Source organism: Meleagris gallopavo, chromosome 2 (assembly GCF_000146605.3).
Source record: "Meleagris gallopavo isolate NT-WF06-2002-E0010 breed Aviagen turkey brand Nicholas breeding stock chromosome 2, Turkey_5.1, whole genome shotgun sequence".
Taxonomy (NCBI): domain Eukaryota; kingdom Metazoa; phylum Chordata; class Aves; order Galliformes; family Phasianidae; genus Meleagris; species Meleagris gallopavo.
The window spans coordinates 3,774,261-3,796,549 of NC_015012.2; the positions used below are offsets into that span (position 1 = coordinate 3,774,261).

The following is a 22,289-nucleotide window of genomic DNA, read 5'->3' on the forward strand; positions in this document are numbered from 1 at the left end:
AGCAGAGGCCGACCCCGCCTCACACAGCCTCCTTTCAGGTCGTTGCAGGGAGCCACGAGGTCTCCCCTGTCTTTCTTGCAGTGAGGGCCCAGCACTGAGCGCAGCACTCGAGGTGCGGCCTCACCAGCGCCAGTGCGGAGGGACGGTCACCTCCCTGTATTTTCTTTTCCCTCTGTTTATAAGGTAGCATATATTTTTAAAGACTCAGATGAAAAGCCCGCCATACCGTAGCCAGGTTCATGAAATGCCCTCGTCTCAGTGACAGGGTTGGGGTCTTTTAATCATCACCACTGAGGTCCAACTGCATTTCTGACTTGCTGAGGTTCCTGCAGCTTGATGCTGAAAACAGATACTGTGAAATCAGTGTGTGACTGAGGAACACCAGAGTGCTGTGTAACATTATGAAATAGTACTCTTCCTGCTGAAAAGTGCAGCTTAGGATGTGCTTAGCTGTGTTCCTGCAGTGCAGAAAGTTGTAAACTGCAACCAGAGCCATCTGGAATAGCATAAGAAACTCATGAGCTGCCACAAGGAGTTTTGGGTCTCATGCAGAGCATTTTCAGAACTTTTGGGCAGCTTGACCAGTTCTTCTTTCCACTCTGTTTCATTGTTATAAGTGGGGCAGATCAGTGATGTCGCTGGAGTGCGTGTTGTCACAGGGCTGCCACCCTGGCTTGGCAGCTACAGGGGTTCGCAGCAAACAAACACAAAAGCACTTGCTGTCTTATTTAAAGAGACAAGACTATTGGCTTTCTGTTTCCTAACTTTTGCTGTTTGTCTTTGAAAAGAAGAATTTTGCTTACACTGTGCTGTTTTGACAGTCCTTCCGCAGAATATCAGATTTTTCTTTGTATTTTGCTGACTGGGATTTAGCATATATTGAAATCAATAGATCAGGCTTGTGTTTGGTAGAGCTGAGGCTCAGACCCCACCAAAACTTGATGTCAACATAAATTCTGCCTTAGGACAGAGAAATAAAAGATTATGATATACTTTGAAGAAAGCATCTCATTTAACCCATGCCTTTTATTTCCTCTTGCCCTATTGAACCAAATGGGATATAGAGGAGAGGTGACTAAAGCAGGGTTTTGAGATCGGTAGGGTGCAAGTACTGCTGTGAGACAGCTGCCAGAAAGCTGTTTAGGGCTGGGAGGAAGCGGAAGAGGTTTCTGCAGGAACTTCTGGGTTGCTGGAGCACTTGTGGGTTCTCCCTCCTGCCTTATCTCCCCTCAGCAACATGCAGCAGCACTCTGACTGCCTGGAGAAGAGCTTCTCTGCTTGGAAAAACAGCAAGTATGTGGAACTGAAACTGCTTAGCTTGATTACCCGTGTATGTTTATCATTAAGGAAGATGCCTGATGTTGCATTATTGTGTGTGCTCATTTTGAGAAACTCAGGCCACTTCTATCAGTAAGGTTTGTTAACTTGCAGCTCTCACCCATGCTCACAGATTAAGCAAACAGTATTCTCTAAAGTTTGTAAAGGAAGTGGAGAACAGTACAAAGTGCCTAAAGCTTAAAACGGTGGTGTTTAGTTTATCAAGGTGCAGAGTTTTTTATTTTATTCATTTATTTTTGCTTAGGAAACAAGTTTCTTAAGGCTGCCTGTGCAACTGTCATTTTTCCCCCCTCTTTTTTTCTTCTTTTTTTTCTCATTTGAATTTAAAACTATTGGATGCATAGAGCATGTGCTTTGGGCTAAGCAGGCAGACATGACGTCTAAGACCGAGTTGCATTATGCCAAGAATGCCATGGAAAACAGCCAGCTGTTTTTGTTGACATTGCTAAAACAGTTTCACTTTGCAGCACCAATGCAAAGCCAAAGAGGGGAGGGAGTAGGGGAGTAAAGCAAGGAATAGATAAGAAGTAATGAGATGAGCTAATTGTATGTTACGTTGCGTACTGATATCCAAAATCATTCTGTGCCTTGTAAGCCTGGCAGCAAAACACAGGGTTCGGTGTTTGGCTGGAACCAATTGATCAGTTTGGGTCACGAAGCTGCTCCAGAATGCATGTGGTTTGATATGCTGTGCTATGGGAGACTGTAGGTTTACTGCATAGAATTACTTTTTGGTACCCAGTGAGTCAACTTTTCAGTCGGTTGCTTGCCCAGTTGCGATTACCTGCACTTGCTTCTCAAGATCCACTGTTCTATTCTTTGTGGCAAAGTGCTGGTGCCAGCTTCTTTAGTCTTTTGCTGCAGTCTGAGACCATTTCGCTCCAGGCTCCCCACTTTTTTACTCTTTGCTACTTCCTTGCCTTCTTAGTGGAGATTCTTGTTTCAGTGCCTGTTGGCCTAAGAAGAGACTTTGGGGTTTGTTTCTTAGTGTTCTCAACAGCAGTTGCATGGAGTGCTGAAAAAAAACATGTTAGATGGCTGTGAAGGACCAACAACAACATGCAGTGGTTTTGCAGTCAGCTTAGCAAAGAAACTGGCAAGTAAAAGCAAAATGGCTGAAGTTTGGAAAACGTGAAGTCAGTAAATGAATGCACACCTCGTGTTTGAAGGACTACATGTGGTGAGGCAAGATAGAGGGTAAGCTCAGATCTCCGGTCTAAAATGGGTAGCACCAGCTGGGCTAAGGCTTATCTCTTTATCCATTGAATATAAAGTTTCTGATGTCCGTAGGTGTTTCTTGATGATTTGAAGTAGGGAAGACTGCTGAAGGAGGAATGCTCTATCTTGGAGGAATGCTCTGGCCCCATTCCCTGTAATCTGTATAGTTCAGAGAGCCATGTTGGATGGGAGTAGCGGTGCATTTGGGCTTAATAACCACTTTGAGAGTGGATGTGGTTGTATCCTTATAAAGATTTTTATCAGTTGCTTTCTGCTCTGTGAGAAGCTGCTTACTTCATGTTTCTGAATAAATGCTTCATAATGCATTGAAAAGCTGTGTCTGGTCTGTGGGAAACATGTTCAGGAGCCTTCTCTCTGGGATCATCAGGCACTGACAGGACAAGAAGTGATGACTTCAAGTTACACCAGGGGAGGTTCAGGTTGGCTGTTAGGAACAATTCCTTCTCCCAAAGAGCGGTGAGGCAGTGGCACAGCTGCCCAGGGAGTGGTGGGGTCACCTGGAGGTGTCCCAGAGCCGTGGGGATGTGGCACTGAGGGGACGTGGGCAGTGGGCACGGTGGGGTGGGCTGATCCCAGGACTTGGTGATCTTAGTGGTCTTTTCCAACTTCACTTACTATGATTGCATTAGAGATGAGATACTGAAATGGATCCCTGTTGACCAGTTGGGTGAAAATAGCTGTTCCAACATTTATTACAAAATGTAATTTGAAAACAGTGATTGCTGTTACGCCTAGTACCCTGTCCTCTCTTGCACAGTCCCCTTGCTTCTGTTTTCTGTACTATGTGGTTTGCTGAACTCCATCTGAAGTCACGAGGAACTGAGAGGACAGAGCTTTCCCAACACCTACGGAGCATATTATTGATTCACAAAAAAGCCTGCTTGACTTCTATGTCAAACACTGCATCTCTTAGGCCTCATTCAGCAGCAAGCTTGATGGCAATTGTAAGCAGAAGTGGCTTAAATGTCTTTTCAGAATGTGCAAAACTCGGCAGTTTGGCCGATACGGATCTAACAGACTGAGGTGCAGGAGTTTTTAGTGCTTTTTTGTTTGTTTCTCCAGGCAGCAATGGAGGATGCTCCGATTTTAAATCCGTTATCGCTCCGTACTTCTTGTGAGATCTTAGACCCACTGCTATTAAGAACCTTTTCAATAAGTGAAGTTGTGGAGGAATGAACCAGACTCCTCCGGTTTTTGGGACTCACTGGAACGTGGAGCGAACAGGATGTACCTTTCCAATGTCATTTAAGAAACACTGCTGTTTTTAATACAAAGAGCAGTGAGTTTAAAATCATAGAATCACAGAATATCCTGAGTTGGAAGGGTCCCACAAGGATCGGAGTCCAACTCTGCATCCTTTTTGTACTGTGGTGCCCAAAACTCAACGCAGTACTCAAGGTGAGGCTGCACCAACGTTGTTTAGTATGGGAAAATCACTTCCTTTCCACGGCATGCAGATGCTTTAAGCATTCAGGAACAGGATCACAAGTTGCTTTTCTGGTACAATCTCATGTATCTACTGTTCTTTTGTTTTAGGTTATGATGCTTTGAGCTATTCTGTGGAAAATGATGGCAAGTGGAGCGGGAGACAGCTACTGCAAGCAAATGAGGACAACACGACAGAAGTCCCAGGGGACGGGGGGAAGCTGTATGTCAGAAATTGCACTGAACCAGGTAGGAATGATAGTTGCTTCCAGCCCTACAGTCTCACAGTTGACTTTCTTACTTCCAGATATCTGCATTGATTTCACCCATATTGCTGAAAGGTTTTAGTTATTTTTAGGTCTGTAAACATCTTTGCTGTTTTCTTTGTGAATGTGGACCATATGGATATTTTAAACTCTCTGTGGGTAGGGTTAAGGAGAAGCCATGCTTTTAGCTAGTGTGTAAGTGTAACATCTGCTGATAGCCAAGTCGTGGGGCTTGTGCAAAAAGCTGTGACATGCAAAGAGTCTTAAGTGTTTATTGCATGAACACCACATGCCATTGTTGTGGTCGAATATGCATTGTGAATATGTGTGTTAGAGCAAGTGTTACTTGATGCATTAGTTGATAGCTTTATATTTAGTATTAGTGGTTCCAGCAAGTTATTGACCTAGACAAATTTTAGTTTGAAGTTTCACAGCTGAACTTCTGGGCTGATTTTCTGATGTGAAACGCATGATACAGCTTTTTCCTCAGGGAAGAACCTTAGCAGGGTATTTCTTATCTCTGTGTCTCCTGTTTTTATGAAACTCATAGGAGCTTAATGTCCTTGAAGCTCTATTGCTCCATTACGTTTGGTTGAAGTTGGTTGACATACACAGGTGCTTTTGGAGAAGGTGAGCACAAGCGTGTATCAAATGTGCTTTTCTGCTTTATGTGTCCCAGGTTCTCAGGAGTCCAACTACAGCTAGAATGCTAACTGACTGAGTGGAGAGATTATTTAGCTGTGGGAGATGAGCTGATGTGCTCTTTCAAATTACATTTCTGAGCTACTTGGAGACCTGATACAGCCTTTCAGGGAGGCTGTAAGAAGGAAGGGGACAGACTCTTTAGCAAGATCTGTTGTGATAAGACAAGGGGAAATGGTTTCAAAATAAATAGGGGAGATTTAGAGTAGGTATGAGAAAGAAGGGTTTTTCACACTATGGGTGGTGAGGCACAGGTTGCCTAGAGAGGTGGTGGATACCCCATCCTTGGAGATATTTAAGGTCAGGCTGGACGGGGCTCTGAGCACTGATGGAGCTGTAGATGTTCCTATTCAGTGCACAGCAGTTGGACTGGATGGCCTTTAAGGGTCCATTCCAACTCAAACAATTCTATAATTCTGTGATTCTATATACAGAAAAAATTCCACGGATATTAGAAAAAAAGAACAAGGGGGTATCTTTTCAGTTCACACCCAGTTGATTGCATCTTTTTTGTTTTTACCCGAACAGAAGTCATTGAAATGTATCACTAACAAAAAAGGGAAAGCTCCATAAGCTGTTCAGTCCTTTATTTTTTCCTTTTCACATAGGAGCTTGGGTATCATTTCCTCAAAGTTCAAGGGAGGGATCGGAAAGGTGTTTCTTCATTCTTCAGAGCTTATGTAGGTTATGTACCCCAGGAGAAATTCTAATGGATACAGTTCTTGCTGCATTTCTCTGCCTATAATTTTTTCTCTACTATAAAACTTACTAACATTTCTGGACAAGTGGATGATGACATTCTTTTTTTAAACAGCAACAATTGGTACAAAACATTCTTCTTATTCCACTCTCACATGTTTGCATACCCCCTGTGTAGTGCAGGTCCAGTCTTACAGCTTCACATCATCATACATAGTAATCTCCCCCCCCCCTTCTCCCCAACTTCTCTCAGTATTTAAATATCTGCTTTCTCACCATCCTCACCTATTTCTACCACTTTTATCACTAAATAAAATGGATTGTATGAAATTGATGGGGTTTTATTTATTGTGCTTTACCATCTCTTTCTTGGAAGATAAAGCACCAATTCTTACTGAGCGAACTGTGTACTATTCAGGAGAGAGAGTAGAAATACTGATGTGAATTACTGTTTTTTCTCTGACTTGTCGTGGAATTACTACAGAATACATCCTATGATGGCAAACAAATTAGCATTACTGTAGGTAAGAAGGCAGAATGAACAAGTTTGTGTTGCATCTGTTGTTTCACAGATTTTTTAATTATTATTATTTTTTATTTTTTATTTGTAGCATTAGGATATAAATGTAAATCATGAAAGCTATGCTGGACAGCAGTCAGAAGTGTTTGACTTGTACTGCTTTGAATGGGGATGGGGCTCTTTTGCAGTCCGTATGGAGTGTATGTGTTGACTCCAGTGGGATTTCAGGCCACCTGCAGAATATTTCAGTTCTACTTTTTCAGCAAATGAAAGAAGTAAAAGAAGAGTTGATGGAAGAGATGCTGTTATTAGCTTAGAAATGTTTGTGTTCGGAACGTTGGTTGTGTTCAGTAAGACATGAATAAGCAAAGTGTTCCTAGTGGTACTTTGAGACCAATTTCAAATAATTTCATTTTCCATGTGATTGAGATGCCTGGTTTCTATACCCTGCACAAAATGGGCCACTGGTTATAAGCCCATACAACTTCACCTTCTGCCTGTCTTTCCTGATGCAAAGAAGTGATACATCCGTTCAGGAAGTTGAAATGGAGCCTGATGGTCGAAGTGGGCTGCTGAAGTTTGCTTAGGAAAAGGCAATTTTACCTTCATCCAAGCAGAGTTAATGTACACAGTACCTCAGGTTTACATCTAAAGCTTCAGAAAGAAAACAGAGATCCTCTCTGCACTGTGAGCTGTCGAATCATAAGGAAATTATATAAAATTAAGCATTTTACCTTCTGCTGTCTATTTTGGGTTAGAACTTGTAAGAAAATGAAGTAAAACATTTCTGACAAAAATCCTGTTCTGAACCTAACTGCATCTCTACCTAGAATTCTTATTTTATGGATTTATTTTACTCATTACTTATTTTTATTTGGTTAAAGGGTAGAGAGGAGAGATTAAAGGTTTTTTTTTTTAATTTTGTTAGTGCTCATTAGCTGTCATCTGTTGTCATCTTTAGCTGTCCCAAAGAGCTGTGTTGTTGGAGCTGATAATGAAAGATATAAGAAATTGCACTTTTGCCATCAGAAGTTGCTGATTCAATAGAATCAAAACATCCTGTTTAAATGCAGCTGGCTGGTTTGATTTGTTGGGTTCCAAACAATGTTGCTCATCCTGGGCAGCACCTTCCATGTACATAGGAGCTCTGCTGGGGAGCTGGATCTGCCTGCTTGTCCTGTTGCTTTTGAGGAGGGACTCCCATACCTGGAGGTGCAGGACAGCCTCATAGTTCCAAAGCCAGTTCCTGGGTGAAAGCCCTCCTTTACTTTCCTTTCCCTTCATGCACTCACACCTCCAGAATTTTTCCACATAGATAGAAAAGCTTTTTTGTTTTTTTCTTAGCTTCTGTTTTACAATGAGAAGACCTGAGCTGTTTCCAACAAAAGTTTTTGTCTTTCAAAATGTAGCTAGAGAAAGAGTGATTCAAATCAGTGCATAATTTTGACACTAATAGTTGTTCAACGAAGCTGAGTGAAGGCGTGAATCAACATTCTTTGAGGGCAGTAAGGACCTTCTTTCACTGGCTTATGTTAGTACTGAAGCCTGGAGTCTGGTGCTGAAGTGAAAACAGAGATCTGAGTTACGTGCAGTAGTCAGGAAGTGCAAAAAGTCAGCAAACTTTTTGCCTTTTCTCGAGATGGTAAACTTCTTTGTCTTTGACTGTTCCTGGGATGGCTTTCAAAGTGTTGCTCAAGGAAACTGAGACAAGTTAGCTGAAATTGTGGTATTGTGGAGCAAAATACAAAATGTGGTGTATAGCCATTTATGAATTAACATAGCTTAATCCTTCTTAGCATCTCCGTGGGACATTCTTTTCTGTGCATTTGGCCTCCATCTGCTGCATCTTCCCTGCATCAGCAGCACAGAGTCTAGTTGGAGGCCTGTAGATAGTGGTGTTCCCCAGGGGTCAGGGCTGGGTCCAGTCTCAATTAACTCAACATCTTCATCAGTGACCTGGATGAAGGGATAGAGATGCATCCTCAGCAAGTTTGCTGATAATACAAATCTAGGCAGAGTGGCTGACACGCCAAAGGCCGTGCTGCCATTCAGCAACACCTGGAAGGCTGGAGAGCTGGGCTGAGAGAAGCCTAATCAGGTTCAGCAAGGGCAAGGGTAAGGTCCTACACGTGGGGAGGAATAACTGCATGCACCAGTACAGGCTAGGGGCTGACCTGCTGGAAAGGAGCTCTACAGAGAAGGATATAGGGGTCCTGGTGGATGACAGGTTGGTCATGAGCCAGTAATGTGCCCTGATGGCCAAGAAGGCCAGTAGTATCCTGGGGTATGTTACAAAGAATGCAGCTAGCAGGGAAAGGGAGGTGATCCTTCCCCTCTGATCTGCCCTGGTGAGGCCACATCTGGAGCGCTGTGCCCAGTTCTGGGCTCCCCAGTTCAAGAAAGACAGGGAACTTCTGGAGGAAGTCCAGCAGAGAGACACAAAGATGTGAGGGGTCTGGAGCTTCTCCTGTGTGAGGACAGGCTGAGAGACCTGGGGCTGTTCAGCCTGGAGAAGATAAGGCTAAGAGGGGATCTCATAACTTTATAAATATCTGAAGTGTGAGAGTGAAATGTATGGGGCCAAGCTCTTGTTAGTGGTATGCAGCCACTAGTGGGGCAGTGGGCAGAAACTGGAACTGGAACACAAGCAGTTCCAGGAAGAACTTCTTTACTTTGGGGGTGAAGGAGCACTGGAAGAGGCTGCCCAGAGAGGTGGTGAAGACTTCTCCTTCTCTGGAGTCATCTGTAATTAAAAACTAAATGATGTACTGATCACATATACAATTAAATATGCACTGTTTCTTCTATCTGGAGATTTTGTTACTCTATAGAATGATAAATTAAAAAGTTGAAGATATATACCAGAGTTTAACGAGGTTCTAATATATGGTTGATGTGCTGATAGTAGTGCAAAATTTCCAGACTGATTTTGTAAGGTAAGTGATATATTGCCAAGTAATGGTATCGTTGTAAGAAAATTCCCTATTGAAAGAGTCAGGTGATTGCTATATTTTGTAGCTTAATTGTGATCTCTGCAAATTCTGAAACTGAGCAAGGAGTTGGACCAGATGACGCTCAGAGGTCCCTTCCATCCTCAGTCATTCTGTGATTCTTTGGTTCTGTGATTCTTTGAGATATTCAAGACCCACCTGGACACCTTCCTGCTCAACCTGCTGTAGGGAACATGCTTTAGCAGAAAGTTTGACTAGATCCTCTCCAGAAGTCCTTTCCAATTTGAAGGAAGACACTCTCTAAAATGACCATTTTTTTTTCCTATATGCTCCCAAAATTTAGATCTATGAACACATACAGCTAGGCAAAAGAGAGAGTTTTAAAAAGGCAGTTTCATCTTACCTATCGGAGAGTGGGGAATGGAAGATAAAATGCCTTATTTTGAAGTGCATTGTGCTTTTTATTTTGCATCACTTAGCTATTGTAGTTCTGTGACAGTAAACACATTTTTGCTTGCTAAAAGAAAGATTTTTTTTGTTGTTGTTTAACTGCATGTGTGTTTTCAGGCTTACTTGAAATCCTGGCACGACATTTTCTATCTGCTAAATTTATTTTCTGTTAGCTTATTGAATGGTCTAGCTAGTAGTGTTTTATTATGAAAACTGCTCCAAATTGAGGTTTGAGGTTTTTATGCTTACTTTTACTTGAAACATACATTGTAGAGACACTAAGGGGGCTGAAATGGGCATAATCCAGCTTAAAGACTGTATTTTGTAATTTTTTGTCCTTTTCTTGTAATTTTTCACTCTGCCAGGCTGTTGAAATTGACTTGATAGTGTGGTAGTCTTGAGCAGTTACCTTTAAAATGCAATGCTTGTTCTGTGCTCCGTAGGCCTGATTCACAGAACCCCAGGGATCTTAGAGCCCAGCATTATGGTACTTGGAAATAAATCTGTGTTGGGGGTGGCAATTAGGAGACTGTTCTTTTTCCTTTGAAAAATCTGTTGGGTGTAGCTGATGCTGCGATGCTTCAGACGCCTTCTTGCTAACACCTATGCTCAGTCAGCATGTACAGAGCTGGTGAGTAATTCTTTATACTCTTGTCCTTTTCATCCTTATTTTTCAGTCATGTAGTCAAACCTGATCAGCCCTGACCTCTTGCCTCCTTGGTGTCTGTTTGTGTATTTGACAGTACTATACTGGGGCCCTCAGTACAGGAAGGATGTGGAGGTGTTGGAGTGGGTCCAGAGGAGGACCACAGAGATGCTCAGAGGGCTTGAGCACCTCTCCTATGAAGAAAGGCTGTGGGAGCTGGGCTTGTTCAGACTGGAGAAGGCTCCAGGGAGATCTCATTGCAGCCTTCCAGTACTTGAAGGGAGTTTACAAAGAGGAGCGGAGCTAACTTTTTACATGGTCTGATAGTGATATGACAGGTGGGCACATCTCGAAACTAAGAGGGGAAATTTAGGTTAGATATTGGGAATAAAGTCTTCACTCAGAGGGCAATGAGGCCCTGGCACTGCTGCCCAGAGAGCTGTGGGTGCCCCATCCCTGGAGGTGCCCAAGGCCAGGCTGGATGGGCCCTGGGCAGCCTGAGCTGGTGGGGGGCAGCCAGCCCATGGCAGGGGCTGGAACTGGATGAGTTTTAAGGTCTCTTCTACCCCGAGCCATTCTGTAATTCTATGATAGCTGTTAATTTTCTTGTCCTGATGGTATCTGTATGAAGATTTGTGGAATTAGAGATAGATAATCAAATTGGACAAGATTTGTTCACGTAGAAAAGTTATATTGTTTAAACACTGATTTTAGGTTAGGTTTGGCAAATATTTCTTCTTAAAATAAATGATGAGGAAAGAGAAGTATTCATGTTACTTCTGGCAAAGTATCACTTAACCATGTAGTCCTGTTCAACAGTGTGAGTCACCCACTGGAAGCAGGAAAAAAAAAAGACTTCAGTTGATGTAATGCTGAGCCTTGGGTCAGGTCCATGTGCTTGCAAACTTGGAGATCGGCTTGCACTAAAGATGTTCAGAGGAACTTGCTGTTAATCCAGACTTAATTTGTCAGCTGTCATGAAGAAGGGAAAGCAGACCTCTGTTCCAGGAGCAGCAGCTCTGCACTTAACACGGCCTGCATTGACCATGGTAAGGCATGAACATCATGCAAGCTTAGGCTCGGGGAAGGGGAAATCTTATAGCTCTCTACAATGACCTGAAAGGAGGTTGTGGCAAGATGGGCATCAACCTCTTCTCCCATGCAACTAGCAATAAGGCAAGAGAAGATGGCCTCACGTTGTGCCAGGGGAGGTGGTTCAGGTTGGACATTAGGAAAAATTTCTTCTCTGAAAGAGTGGTAAACTACTGGAACAGGCTACCTGGAGAGGTGGTAGAATCACTGTCCTGGAGGTGTTCAAGGAATGTTTAGATATGATGCTACGGGACATGATTTAGTGTAAAATATTGGTTGACAGGTAGACAGTTGGACTGGATGATCTTAGAGGTCTTTTCCAATGTTGGTGATTCTATGATTCCATGGGGAGAAAGTTGCTTTCAGCAAAAGTGGGATATTTCAATGTGTTGTAGCAAGCATTTCTACTTCTAAGATCGATTGCAACAGAGTGGTATTTTTCTGCATGGAGAAGATAGGCCAGGAAAACTCCAACATGGTGACTGCCTCATAATCAGGAGGCCACAGCAGAAAAAAAGGATGATGAAACCAGGCAAGGATTTTATATTCTGGACTAATAATTATCTGAGATCATCCATTCAAGCTTAAAACCTAGTGTGATGATGTGTGCTTGAAACAGTTTGGTAAAACTGAATACTTTAATATTTCAGAATTTTTTTGAGCTCACTGCTGTCAAAAGTTAAGCTTTTGTTTTTTTTTTTTTCCTGATGACTATTAAATACCACTGAGAAAATCTGATGGATGCACGGTGCACGCAGGAGAGCTGTGCCAGGATTTTCCTATACCCTTTTGATTTGTGTGAGAGGAAAAGCATTACATTTTCTCATGTGTTATACGAGAAATCAATTGCTGAGTATACTGGAAAATAATCCTTTGAGTAAGTAAAAGTCTCTGAGGATCTAGTGCAGCAGTGATGTGAAAACAAAGAAATGTCTAAGCCATGGTGTAGTTATATTGTGCCCTGTGGCTCACGAAATATGTCACCAGACCGACTGAGATGATGATGTCCAGATTTTGATGGCCAGGGCCTGGCCCTGGAGTACCCCAGCAAGGCTTGTAGTGCAGACCCAAAGATGGTGGTCAGGTTCAATAGGAGCCCGGGTCATCAGGCACGTTTGTAATGAAGAGGCAGCTCCAAGGGCAAGTTGTGAAGGCAGTCCACGGGTCAGGATCACAGCCAGGTGTGGGCTGCTTTGGGCTAGTAGCTTTTGGTGGAGACTTGAGGTGACTCTTTTTGGATCAGAGCTTCTCCAAAGGCCAGACAGGAATTGGTAGGGCAGGTCTGTCCGCAGCCTAGTGCTGGTCCCTGTGCTGGTGTTGATTCCTGTAGGGTGGAGAGGTGAGAAGCTCATAGATTGCCTTAGGATAGACATCATTTGTCTAGAAACTTATATTAGAAGCTGCTTGATCCTTTTCAGTAGGATTCCAGACAATGGACAACCAGAAATGTCTGACGGACTTCCAGAGGCGATCTGCCCTCTGAGGAGAAAGGTCTCTGAAGGGAATTGAGCAGCATGGCAAGAAAGGAAGGTGACCACAAGCGGGTCAGTTGCCTGTGTTGGCGAGTTGGTGACCTCTTGTAGATGACCTAATTAGTGTGAGAAACAAAGCAGGGAGGAGAATGGTCCAATCACAGAATCACAGATTGTACCGAATTGGAAGGGACCTCAAGGATCATGGATCTCCAACCCCCTGCCCCTGGCAGGGCAACCAACCTCCACATTTAATACCAGCCCAGGCTGCCCAGGGCCCCATCCAACCTGGCCTTGAACACTTCCAGGGATGGGGCATCCACAACCTCTCCAGGCAACCTGTTCCAGCACCTCAACACTCTCATAGTAAAGAACTTCCTTCTGATATCCAACCTAAATCTTCCCTCCCTCAACTTAAAAAGATTTCTCCTTGTCCTGCTGTTATCTACACTTCCAAAGAGTTGATTCCCCTCCTGTTTGTAGGCTTCCTTTAGGTACTGAAAGGCTGGAATGAGGTCACCCTGCAGCCTTTTCTTCTCCAGGCTGAACCAGCCCAGCTCCCTCAGCCTGTCTTCGTAGGGGAGGTGTTCCTGCCCTCTGAGCATCTTTGTGGCCCTTCTCTGGACCCTCTCCAACAGCTCTCTGTTTTTCTTGTACTGGGGGCTCCAGACCTGGACACAGTACTCCAGATGGGGCCTCACAAGAGCAGAGCAGAGGACAATCACCTCCCTGTCCCTGCTGGCCATCCCTCTTTTGATGGAGCCCAAGATACCATTGGCTTTCCGAGCTGCAAGAGCACATTGCTGGCTCATGTTCAGTTTTTCATCCACCAGGACACCAGTTCATGCAGCAGTGAGAATGTGGCCCCTTCAGGGCCAGGAGAACACAGGTCTCCATACATAGCCAGAGCATCCTGAGTCCTGCCAAGAAGCTGTGGGACTGGAGCAGGGATTTCTCTGTCTCCCTACCTGCCAGAGAGCTTGGGCAGGCAGCTGGAGCCCGCCAGCAGAGCAGTAATTGTTTGTGGCGCGCTGAGGTCCTGGTGCCACCACCAGTTAGCTGTTCACTAGACTGACATATGTTTCTGCTGACAAGCTGTCATCATGTTCTTCCCCCAGCGTTACTGCTTCCCACGTGCCTGGTCGCTGCTCCTGTGCCGGAAAGACCGCAAATAACAGTCCTGCTTAAGTGTGCCATTTTAATGTCATTATCAGTAATAGCAGGAAATGCTTGATTCCTACAGAAACGAAAAGACCTTGGTAGATTCGTTTAGACCCTCAGGCACAAAAGCATTTAATTTTAACAGCCAAATAAGTTTTTATGCAATTATTTCTTCCTTTCCTCCACTTATTTCAACAGCAACTTTTCCTTTCATCCATATTACTCTGGTGAGTCACAGATTATGATAATGTAATCTGTAGTGCTTGGCAATGAAGTAAGTAACTCTTCCAGATTGCTTGCTTATGTTTATTGCTGTTTCTTTAGAAAGCACTTTTTGGTTAGAACTGTAAACCTTAACCCACAAGTATGTGTTATGTTGATTTTTAAAACCAAAACAAAAACCAAGACTCTTTGTGTGAATTTGTGCTTTCTGAAGTCTTCTTTATTTTGCATATGCAGGCAGTGAGATGATCCATTGGGACCGATACGTGATGTGGCTTCAAGAAAGGAGGAGGAGAAAATGTGGTCTGTTGCTATACCACTTTTCTTGGCTGCAGGAGAGAAGTTTTTGCACTCGTACTTTGGTTCCTGCACAGGCAGACTGTTCTTAGCAGTAGGTACTCTCCTAGTTGATGCATCGTCTCGGAAATGTTGTCTCCTCTGTGTTAAAACGGAGCAGCGTGGTTCTGTTCCCTTGAACGTAGCTTTGGGTAAGGATGTGTGGAAGCATAGCCCAAATGGACAGTTTTCAGCCAAAAAAGTGGCAGTTGTCTTTGTGCTGGAAGGTAAATGATTTATTTGCCCTTGTGTACAAAGACTTGTTCACAGATAGATAGTCTGAGACATCCCAGGATGTGCTCAGGGTTGTGTCCAGATAATGCACTCAGCAGATGAGACCTGTGCTTTTTACCTGTGAAGATGTTATTGATGCTAGAAAAGGAGCTATAGCAGAAGAGTTCCTGCCTTGAAGACCCTTAGTGTTAGAGTAAGGGTGAGGATACTAGAAAAGCCGGCATGCTTGTTCAGCTGTCAAACTGCAACGGGATGAAATTTGGGGCTTTCAGTGTTCCATGTTTTCCATCTGCATTGTGCCAGGAGAGCATGGCAGTGGCAGAAGTGCCTAGCAGATCCTAAAACTGGAGTGCAGTGTAAGGTGGGCTCGTGTAGCCCTAATGTAACACCAGAATAGTAGATAGTAGAGGTGCTGGAGGTAATGCTCACAGAGTGAGCAATACAGACAGTAATAGGCTATGTGCTGAGTGTTTTTTCTTTCCTGTCTGAACCAAAACGCAATTAAAAAAATATCACTTTTCCACAAGCAAAACTAATTATTTCCTTGCAAAACAAAAAATAAATATTTGTTTCTTCCGAGCAAGTTGCATAACCGTGCTTTTACTTGTGGAAACATTAGATTGTTTCAAGTTTAATAAAATATCCTTGAGGAATATCAGAAATACAGTCTTTTCTTCCCCAGCTGTAACAGTTCAGCGAATTTGACAGGAATTTGCTCATACTTTCCGCTCCCACACTGCTTTTGTCTGCTGATTGCTCTCTTCCTCCCTTCCCCTCAAGAAAAGTGAAGACTTGGCAGAGAGCATGAGCCAGCATGCTGCTTCTCCTGCAGTTGCAGCCTGTTAGGGCTCTCACTTTGGGAGCATTGGTTCATAAGCACTGCTGCCTTGGAAAGTTGCTGTCTCTCTCCTACTAAGCAGTAGAAGAAAGGCTTCAACAGTAAAGCTAATGAACTAGGGTACAGTGGTGATTGGGTTAAGCATCTGGAAATAAAGACCGTGATTGTTTCTTCTAGGTTTGTGTGTTTGTGTGCTTGAATGGAATGAAGTTACCTTTTCCTATAGCCAGGGAGATGTTCTCTTAATGGGAACAGGGGCTGATGTCAAGCTGTTAGCTGGTCCCAGGAGCTGAGATGAAGCAACACTGACACTGGCAATGCTCTACCTCTGATGCCTGCATTTTGAAGTAAACGTTTTTAAGTTGTGTTTCCCTACAGCATATACCTTTGGCCCAGGGGAATACCAGAGCTACTGCTGAGGTCACTTTTGGGCCTCTTGCTGCAAGAAAGACACCGAGGATCTGCAGCGTGTCCAAAGAAGGGCAGCGGAGCTGTGAGGGGTCTGGGGCACAAATGTGATGGGGAGCGGCTGAGGGAACCGGGGCTGTTGGGCCTGGAGGAGAGGAGGCTCAGGGGAGACATCGTGGCTCTGTGCAATGACCTGAAAGGAGGCCGTGTGAGGCGGGGTCGGCCTCTGCTCCCAGGGAACGGCCGTAGGACGAGAGGGGATGGCCTCACGTTGTGCCAGGGGAGGTTCGGGTTGGCTGTTAGGAACGACTCCTTCTCCAGAAGTGATTCTGCACTGACACAGCTGCCCAGGGAGTGGTGGGGTCACCTGGAGGTGTCCCAGAGCCGTGGGGATGTGGCACTGAGGGGCGTGGGCAGTGGAGATGGGTTAGAGGTTGGACTTGGTGATCTTAGTGGTCTTTTCTAAACTTAATGATTGTATGATTCTGTTCCATGGTTCCTTGCTGAGCCACTCTTCTTGGTCTGTTAGAAATACTGTGTACAGTTTTTCTTCTCACCCGTTTCCCACTAATCTGGCACAAACACTTTAAGTACAGGCTGTTAGACTTAATCCAACAACGGGTACACTCAGCTTGCTCACCTGTAATCATCTTCATTGTTTTTGGCAGCTGGAGTGTGTTTCTAGAGCCAAGTTCACACTGAGATGAAATTGGGTCAGCAGGGACAAGTGCACATGATGTCTTGACTATTTACAAGCCTCTCATCATAAGTTTCAGTTAGGGCAGCCTTGCAGAGCATGAGGGAGAACACAGCTTCATTTTGGTCAGAACTGTTCTCATTGGTCTTAGGGACTAGTGGACCCTTGAACCTAGCTAGGGAAAGCAATGCACAGCAATCTTTTTAACGGGGAGGAACCATTTCCCATTGCAAGAGCCAACAGCATCTGCTTTAGCCACACACATGTGCACACAATGCTCATTTGCTGTAACATCCTCAGATCGAAATTTGGCAGTGCGAAGGTTTTAGATCTGGAGTCACTTTGTGACTTGGTTTTGCTGCTTTATTTATAAACATGCTTAGCTGCTCGGAAGCTGAATTTGGGTGAAGTGAGTATTTGAATCAAGCTGTGTTATAACTGTGCTGTGCACTTGCTGCAGTGTTTGCTTTGTGGGTTGTATTTTGAAGGGCCTTGATCTGTGAGATTGTCAGATTTTAGGATCTTTTTGCAAGAATAGATGGCTAGAAGTACTCATTGGGACTTTTCAGTCATATGAAGGGATGACAGCCTTAGTTTTGCTGAGTTATGTTGGCATATAGGTGAGCAAATTCCTTGGAAAATCCTCTTTTTCACTGGTTTGAGCTGCTGATCTGTTCCAGAGCTATACAACAACCACATTCCTTGATGCATTTTCCATTAGACATTTAATCCTCCCACAGATTTGAGGGGAAAAATGGCTAAACATTTCCATTTTCTATAAATGGATACACTTGTCAAAGTAGAGAAACAGAGAGTTGACTCATTTGGGCAAAGCCAAAGGATAGCTGGGATTTAACTGGCAAAGGAATTGAGCCACAGTGTCTGGAGGTATCCATCACAGCCTCACTAGTCATTAGGAGGAAAGTCCTTTGCTTTGCAGCAGCATAGCTGAGATGCAGTTTGTTGAATGCAAAGCACTCAGTTTTCTGGAGGGATAGCTCCCTGTTTCATCATTTGCATGATCTGCGCACATCCTTGTCCCCATCCCTTGCTTCCTCAGCCCCTCTTCACCTTCCCTGGTGTATAAGGCACTGTTTCTTACACTGAATACAGTACCTGACCTCTGTATGGGGAGTTGATTCCAGGCGGGAGACCAGAAAGGGCTTACAAAAGTGAGCCAAGAAGGGTGGGGAGATTTGGGGAAAGAAAGCTTTTCAAGGAAAGCCTTTAAAATCAGTCACGCTTGCAGAGAAGTATTTTGACTGCAGTGTATCTTTGTTCTTTGGATTACAATAAGCAATTCCAGCCCAATGAAGGTCATAATTTGACTTCATTATGAAGTCTGGATGTATTACCCACTTACAGGCAGGAATTGTGTCCTTAAAGCGCTGTGCTGTACTTGGACCACATTTCCAAGAGTAAGCTTGCAACAATGGCTTTTTGCTGCGTACTTGAAGATATTGAAGTGGTCCTCAAAATCATGCATTTTCCCAGAAATTAGGGTCCTCTCAGAGCACATGGGAAGCAAGTAGCTTGCTTTATGCTGAAATGTATTCCCATGTGATTGTGTGTGTGACTCCAGGAGCTAAAGCATTAGGGAGAAAAATAATGCAAGATCTGTGATTAAGATCAAGAGATGGCAGTGCTATTTCAGTTTGTCATCAGCGTGCTCCCTTGCAATCATGGAACAAAAGATTTAGAAAAGGGAGGGGAGCTGAGTGACAAAACAACAAAGCAAAAACCAAATCCCGAAACAAGCATAATGTTTACAGTCTGCAGGCAGAGGAACAGTAATGAACTCCTGTGAGCATGTAGTGCCCTTGTCAGAAAGCTGTTGTTTATTTTCACAAAGTGCATCATTGCATATGTATCAAACAGTTGTAATTAAACCACCACTTGTTCTAATAGAAAAAAAGCTCATTAGACCTATTGGCTGCTGGCTGATGCGTACTCAGCCTCCAGCCTTCTGCACTGCAACATGGCCACGAAGCGCACCGGTAATCTGCAAATTCTCACCTACTGGGAGTCATTTGCTTAATTGGTGATACTTGTGATTAGCGTGTTCCCATTTTAATCATTGTTTCCAGTGGAAATTACTATATTGTCATGTGCTAGCTATTCAATAACGGCCTTGCAGAGTGTTTGTGGAAGATTTGTGTATCGTGCTGGGTGCCAGAGCAAAGAATAGCAAAGGATAATTGACCGTTGCTACCCAAGAGGCGTGTTAATAGTCTTGAGAATTGATGACGAGGAAAAAAGCAAGGAATACTGCCATAGGGAAGAAGGAGCAGATCTCAACCTGTAAACCTATCAAAGACACGGGCAGAACATCACCTGAGAGCTAGTCAGAAATTCAGTGCAATTTGCATTGCACTTGGAGTGCTGTACAAGGACTTACTAAGCTGAGCTTATATATTACTTACTGGCCATGTAAGATGGACTTAGATAGGACTACAACTTCTCTCCTTTCTTTTCAGTCTTCGTGTAGACTGTAATAACCTGACCCATCTGCTACCTACTGGTCACCGTGTAGTTAAACTTGATCTGTAGGGATTGTTAGTCTGGCTGCCTTTAGTTGCTGTTACACATTGCCTAGATGTTAAATACTGACCCTGAAGCTGCTGATCACAATGAGAAAGTTTCTGCTTACGCATGCTTTGGGTTGGCTTCCTTGCTGAAGATGTGGAGCTGCAGTGGCTTGTGCCAGCAGGACGCTTCCTTGCCTTGCAGGGAGCAGGAAAGTCTTCATGGTCACCCTGGTCCCAAGGTTCTGGTGCCTGGGGACGTGCACATTGACATAAAAAACAGGCATGACAGCACTTATCCATTCCAAAGCTGATATCTTTGATCCCATCTGAAGTTCTTGTTTCCTTTTCAAAGACAGTGTGGATAAAACAGCTTTTGAGCTACGAGCTTGTGGTATTCCAGTCCTGTGTGATGGAGTGGATCATGGTAAAAATAGCTGTGTTTTTCAGAAAGGAAACTGGGTTGCAGTGGAACTTGGATATTCAAGATCCAAGTTTTGGATTATGTTTGCACACACAGCTTCATGAGGGATAAGTATAATTTTTCAGCTACATCTTCTCTAAAAGAGCTGCCTCCATGGCAAGACAGCTAATACTGATGGCACCATAGGGTTTAGTGGGACTGTGCTGATGGAAAGTGCACTGTAAGATTCAAAATCTGCAATTTGCCCATGATCACAATGCTTTTCTGATAGAATCATGGACTGATACTTACTTAGCAATCTGCTTGGCCTATTGTGGCCCCAAGGCATTACTCATGTGCAAATAACAGTTCATAGGCGTAATAAAAGTAAACATGCTTCAGATGGACATGTCCTAGTTTGGCCAGATACCAGAATACTGGTTTTTGGGTTTGATTTTTTTTTTTTTGTACCTGAACTATTCTTCTGTCAATGGTAAATGCGAGTTGTCAACTTAAGCATTTAAGAATATTGCTGTGTTTTTGTAAAACGTCAGAATTCTCCCAAACGTCCCATTTCCACCAAGCTTCTCTTTGGTGAACATTATTTCCTGCAATGTTTTATTACGCTGCTGGTTTCTCCCTGAGCAAATGACAGCTGGCTTTTAAAACTATTTTGGAGCTCAGAACAGACGCAAGCAATCACAGGGCTGCAGATGTCTGCAAGCCACAGCTATTCTATAGCACAAACAGATTTGGGGAGGAGGGCTTTGAATGATGTAAATTGTTTCCTGACTTTTTACAACAGAGAGATTAAGTTATCAACCTGTAGGCAAACTCTGGGCAGATCCTTGTGTGACAGAAATCTGAGAGGCTCTGCTGGTTGACATCACCTGATGGTCCAGCCCTGAATGGACAGTTACGTTCAGCATTCATTTCTGCACGTAGATCCAGGCAGATCCAGGTCCCTTGTGCTAAACTGGAGCGAGGAGGTTTCTCTGCAGGACCCAGCAAGTATTCCTGGACAGCAGACTGTTCCCCCTCTGTGTAGAAGGACAGAACACAACAGCAACATCTTTGTCTTGTGATAACACCTCTGGATTTAGTTTAGAGGGCATGGTGGTGATGGGCTGAGGGTTGGACTAGATGATCTTTTAGATCATCTAGTCAATTAGACTAGATGGTCTTTTCCAACCTTAATGGTCTATGATGCTATGATTTACCAGCCTTAGGGGAGATTTGCATGACCAGGCTGTACTTCTGCTCTTGTTCCATCATTAACTGAACCAAAAACATTGAGCAGCATGCAGCTTCACTTCTGTTCTTGATATCTCACCAATGTTGAGCTCCTGGTCAGGATTTCTGTGTGCTGCTTGCCATGTGTGCCTGCCAGCACCTAATGCAGTTGTTGGTGCCTGTGATGGCAGGGGACAACGTTTGACTTGCAGAAATCTGTTTACTGGCTTCCAGTTTTTCTCATGTGTGTCAGAGTTGAAGAATACACACAGTTTTGCAATACTGTAAAACCAGCCCTTATGATATGGCAGAGGTAGAAATTGCCAGTATCAGATTTTAAGCTTAAACATCAGGATCATCCTTTTTACTAATTCACTAGCTTAATTGAAGCCAGAGTTGGTGCATGAACCTGAAAACAGATTGGTGTTTATAAAAAAAGAAAGAATAGAAATAATCTAATGTAATTTTTTTGTTTCTTTTTAAATGTTGTACCTATGAAACCAAGGAATTGGGGAATAGAGTCACTTGTCCTGGTGTCCATTGAATCCAAGCTGTGTAAAATCCAGTGTTCTCTCTGACTGTGTTTGTGCTCTTCTCATTAAAAATACTACACAATTCTATACCTGGCAATATAGCATTCAAATTTGGCTTTATTTACAGATGTCATTGGTATGTCAAAGGCTAATACCTTTCAATTTGAGGAACAGATGGGTTGTGCAGGTTCCTGGTTCAGCAAGATCTATCAAAGAGCCTTATTTGAAGTTTCCCCTTTCTGTGATTTGTTTGCATTCAAGTAGACTTGTTGATGCCGTCTCCCATAACATCCTCACAGGTAAGCTTAGGAATTGTGAGATGAGTGGACAGTGTGGTAGATTGAGAACTAACTGAGCTCAGAGCACAGGAACAGCCTGCCCAGAGAGCTGGCAAAGTCTTCTCCTTCTCTGGAATCTATAATTGCAAACTGAATGGTATGCTGATTATATATACAATTAAATGGGCACTGCTTCTTCTGTCTGGAGCTTCTGTCACTCTACAGAGCAGTAAATTAAAAAGTTGAAGATAGATACCAAAGAGTTTAACGAGGTTTTAATATATGGTTGATGTGCTGATAGTAGTGCAAAATTTCCAGACTGATTTTGTAAGGTAGGTGATATATTGCCTAGTAATGGCATCTTTGTAAGAAAATTTCCTATTGAAAGAGGCAGGTGGTTGCTATTTTTTGTAGCTTAATTGTGATCTCTACAAATTCTGAAACCGAGTTTATGTATCTTTTTTGACATTTTATATATTTCACTTTAGTAAACAAATGAAATATTCTGTACACCAGATTTTCAAGCATCTATTTTTATGGGTAGTACGAAGTCAAAAGAAATCCTCTTTGGCGTAGGAGATATCTGAATTAAGTCTGTATTTCTGTAGGCAGCCTTCCAAA

General features: G+C 43.4%; 1 protein-coding gene across 1 annotated transcript in view; it reads left to right on the top strand.

Moving 5' to 3' along the window:
- Window positions 1–22,289, top strand: part of SLC24A3 (solute carrier family 24 member 3) — a 130,426-nt gene that overhangs the window by 19,932 nt on the left and 88,205 nt on the right. Inside the window, exon 3 of the mRNA XM_031552668.1 lies at window positions 4,114–4,251. Coding sequence (XP_031408528.1) covers window positions 4,114–4,251 — 138 coding nt within the window. The remainder of the gene's footprint in view (window positions 1–4,113; window positions 4,252–22,289) is intronic.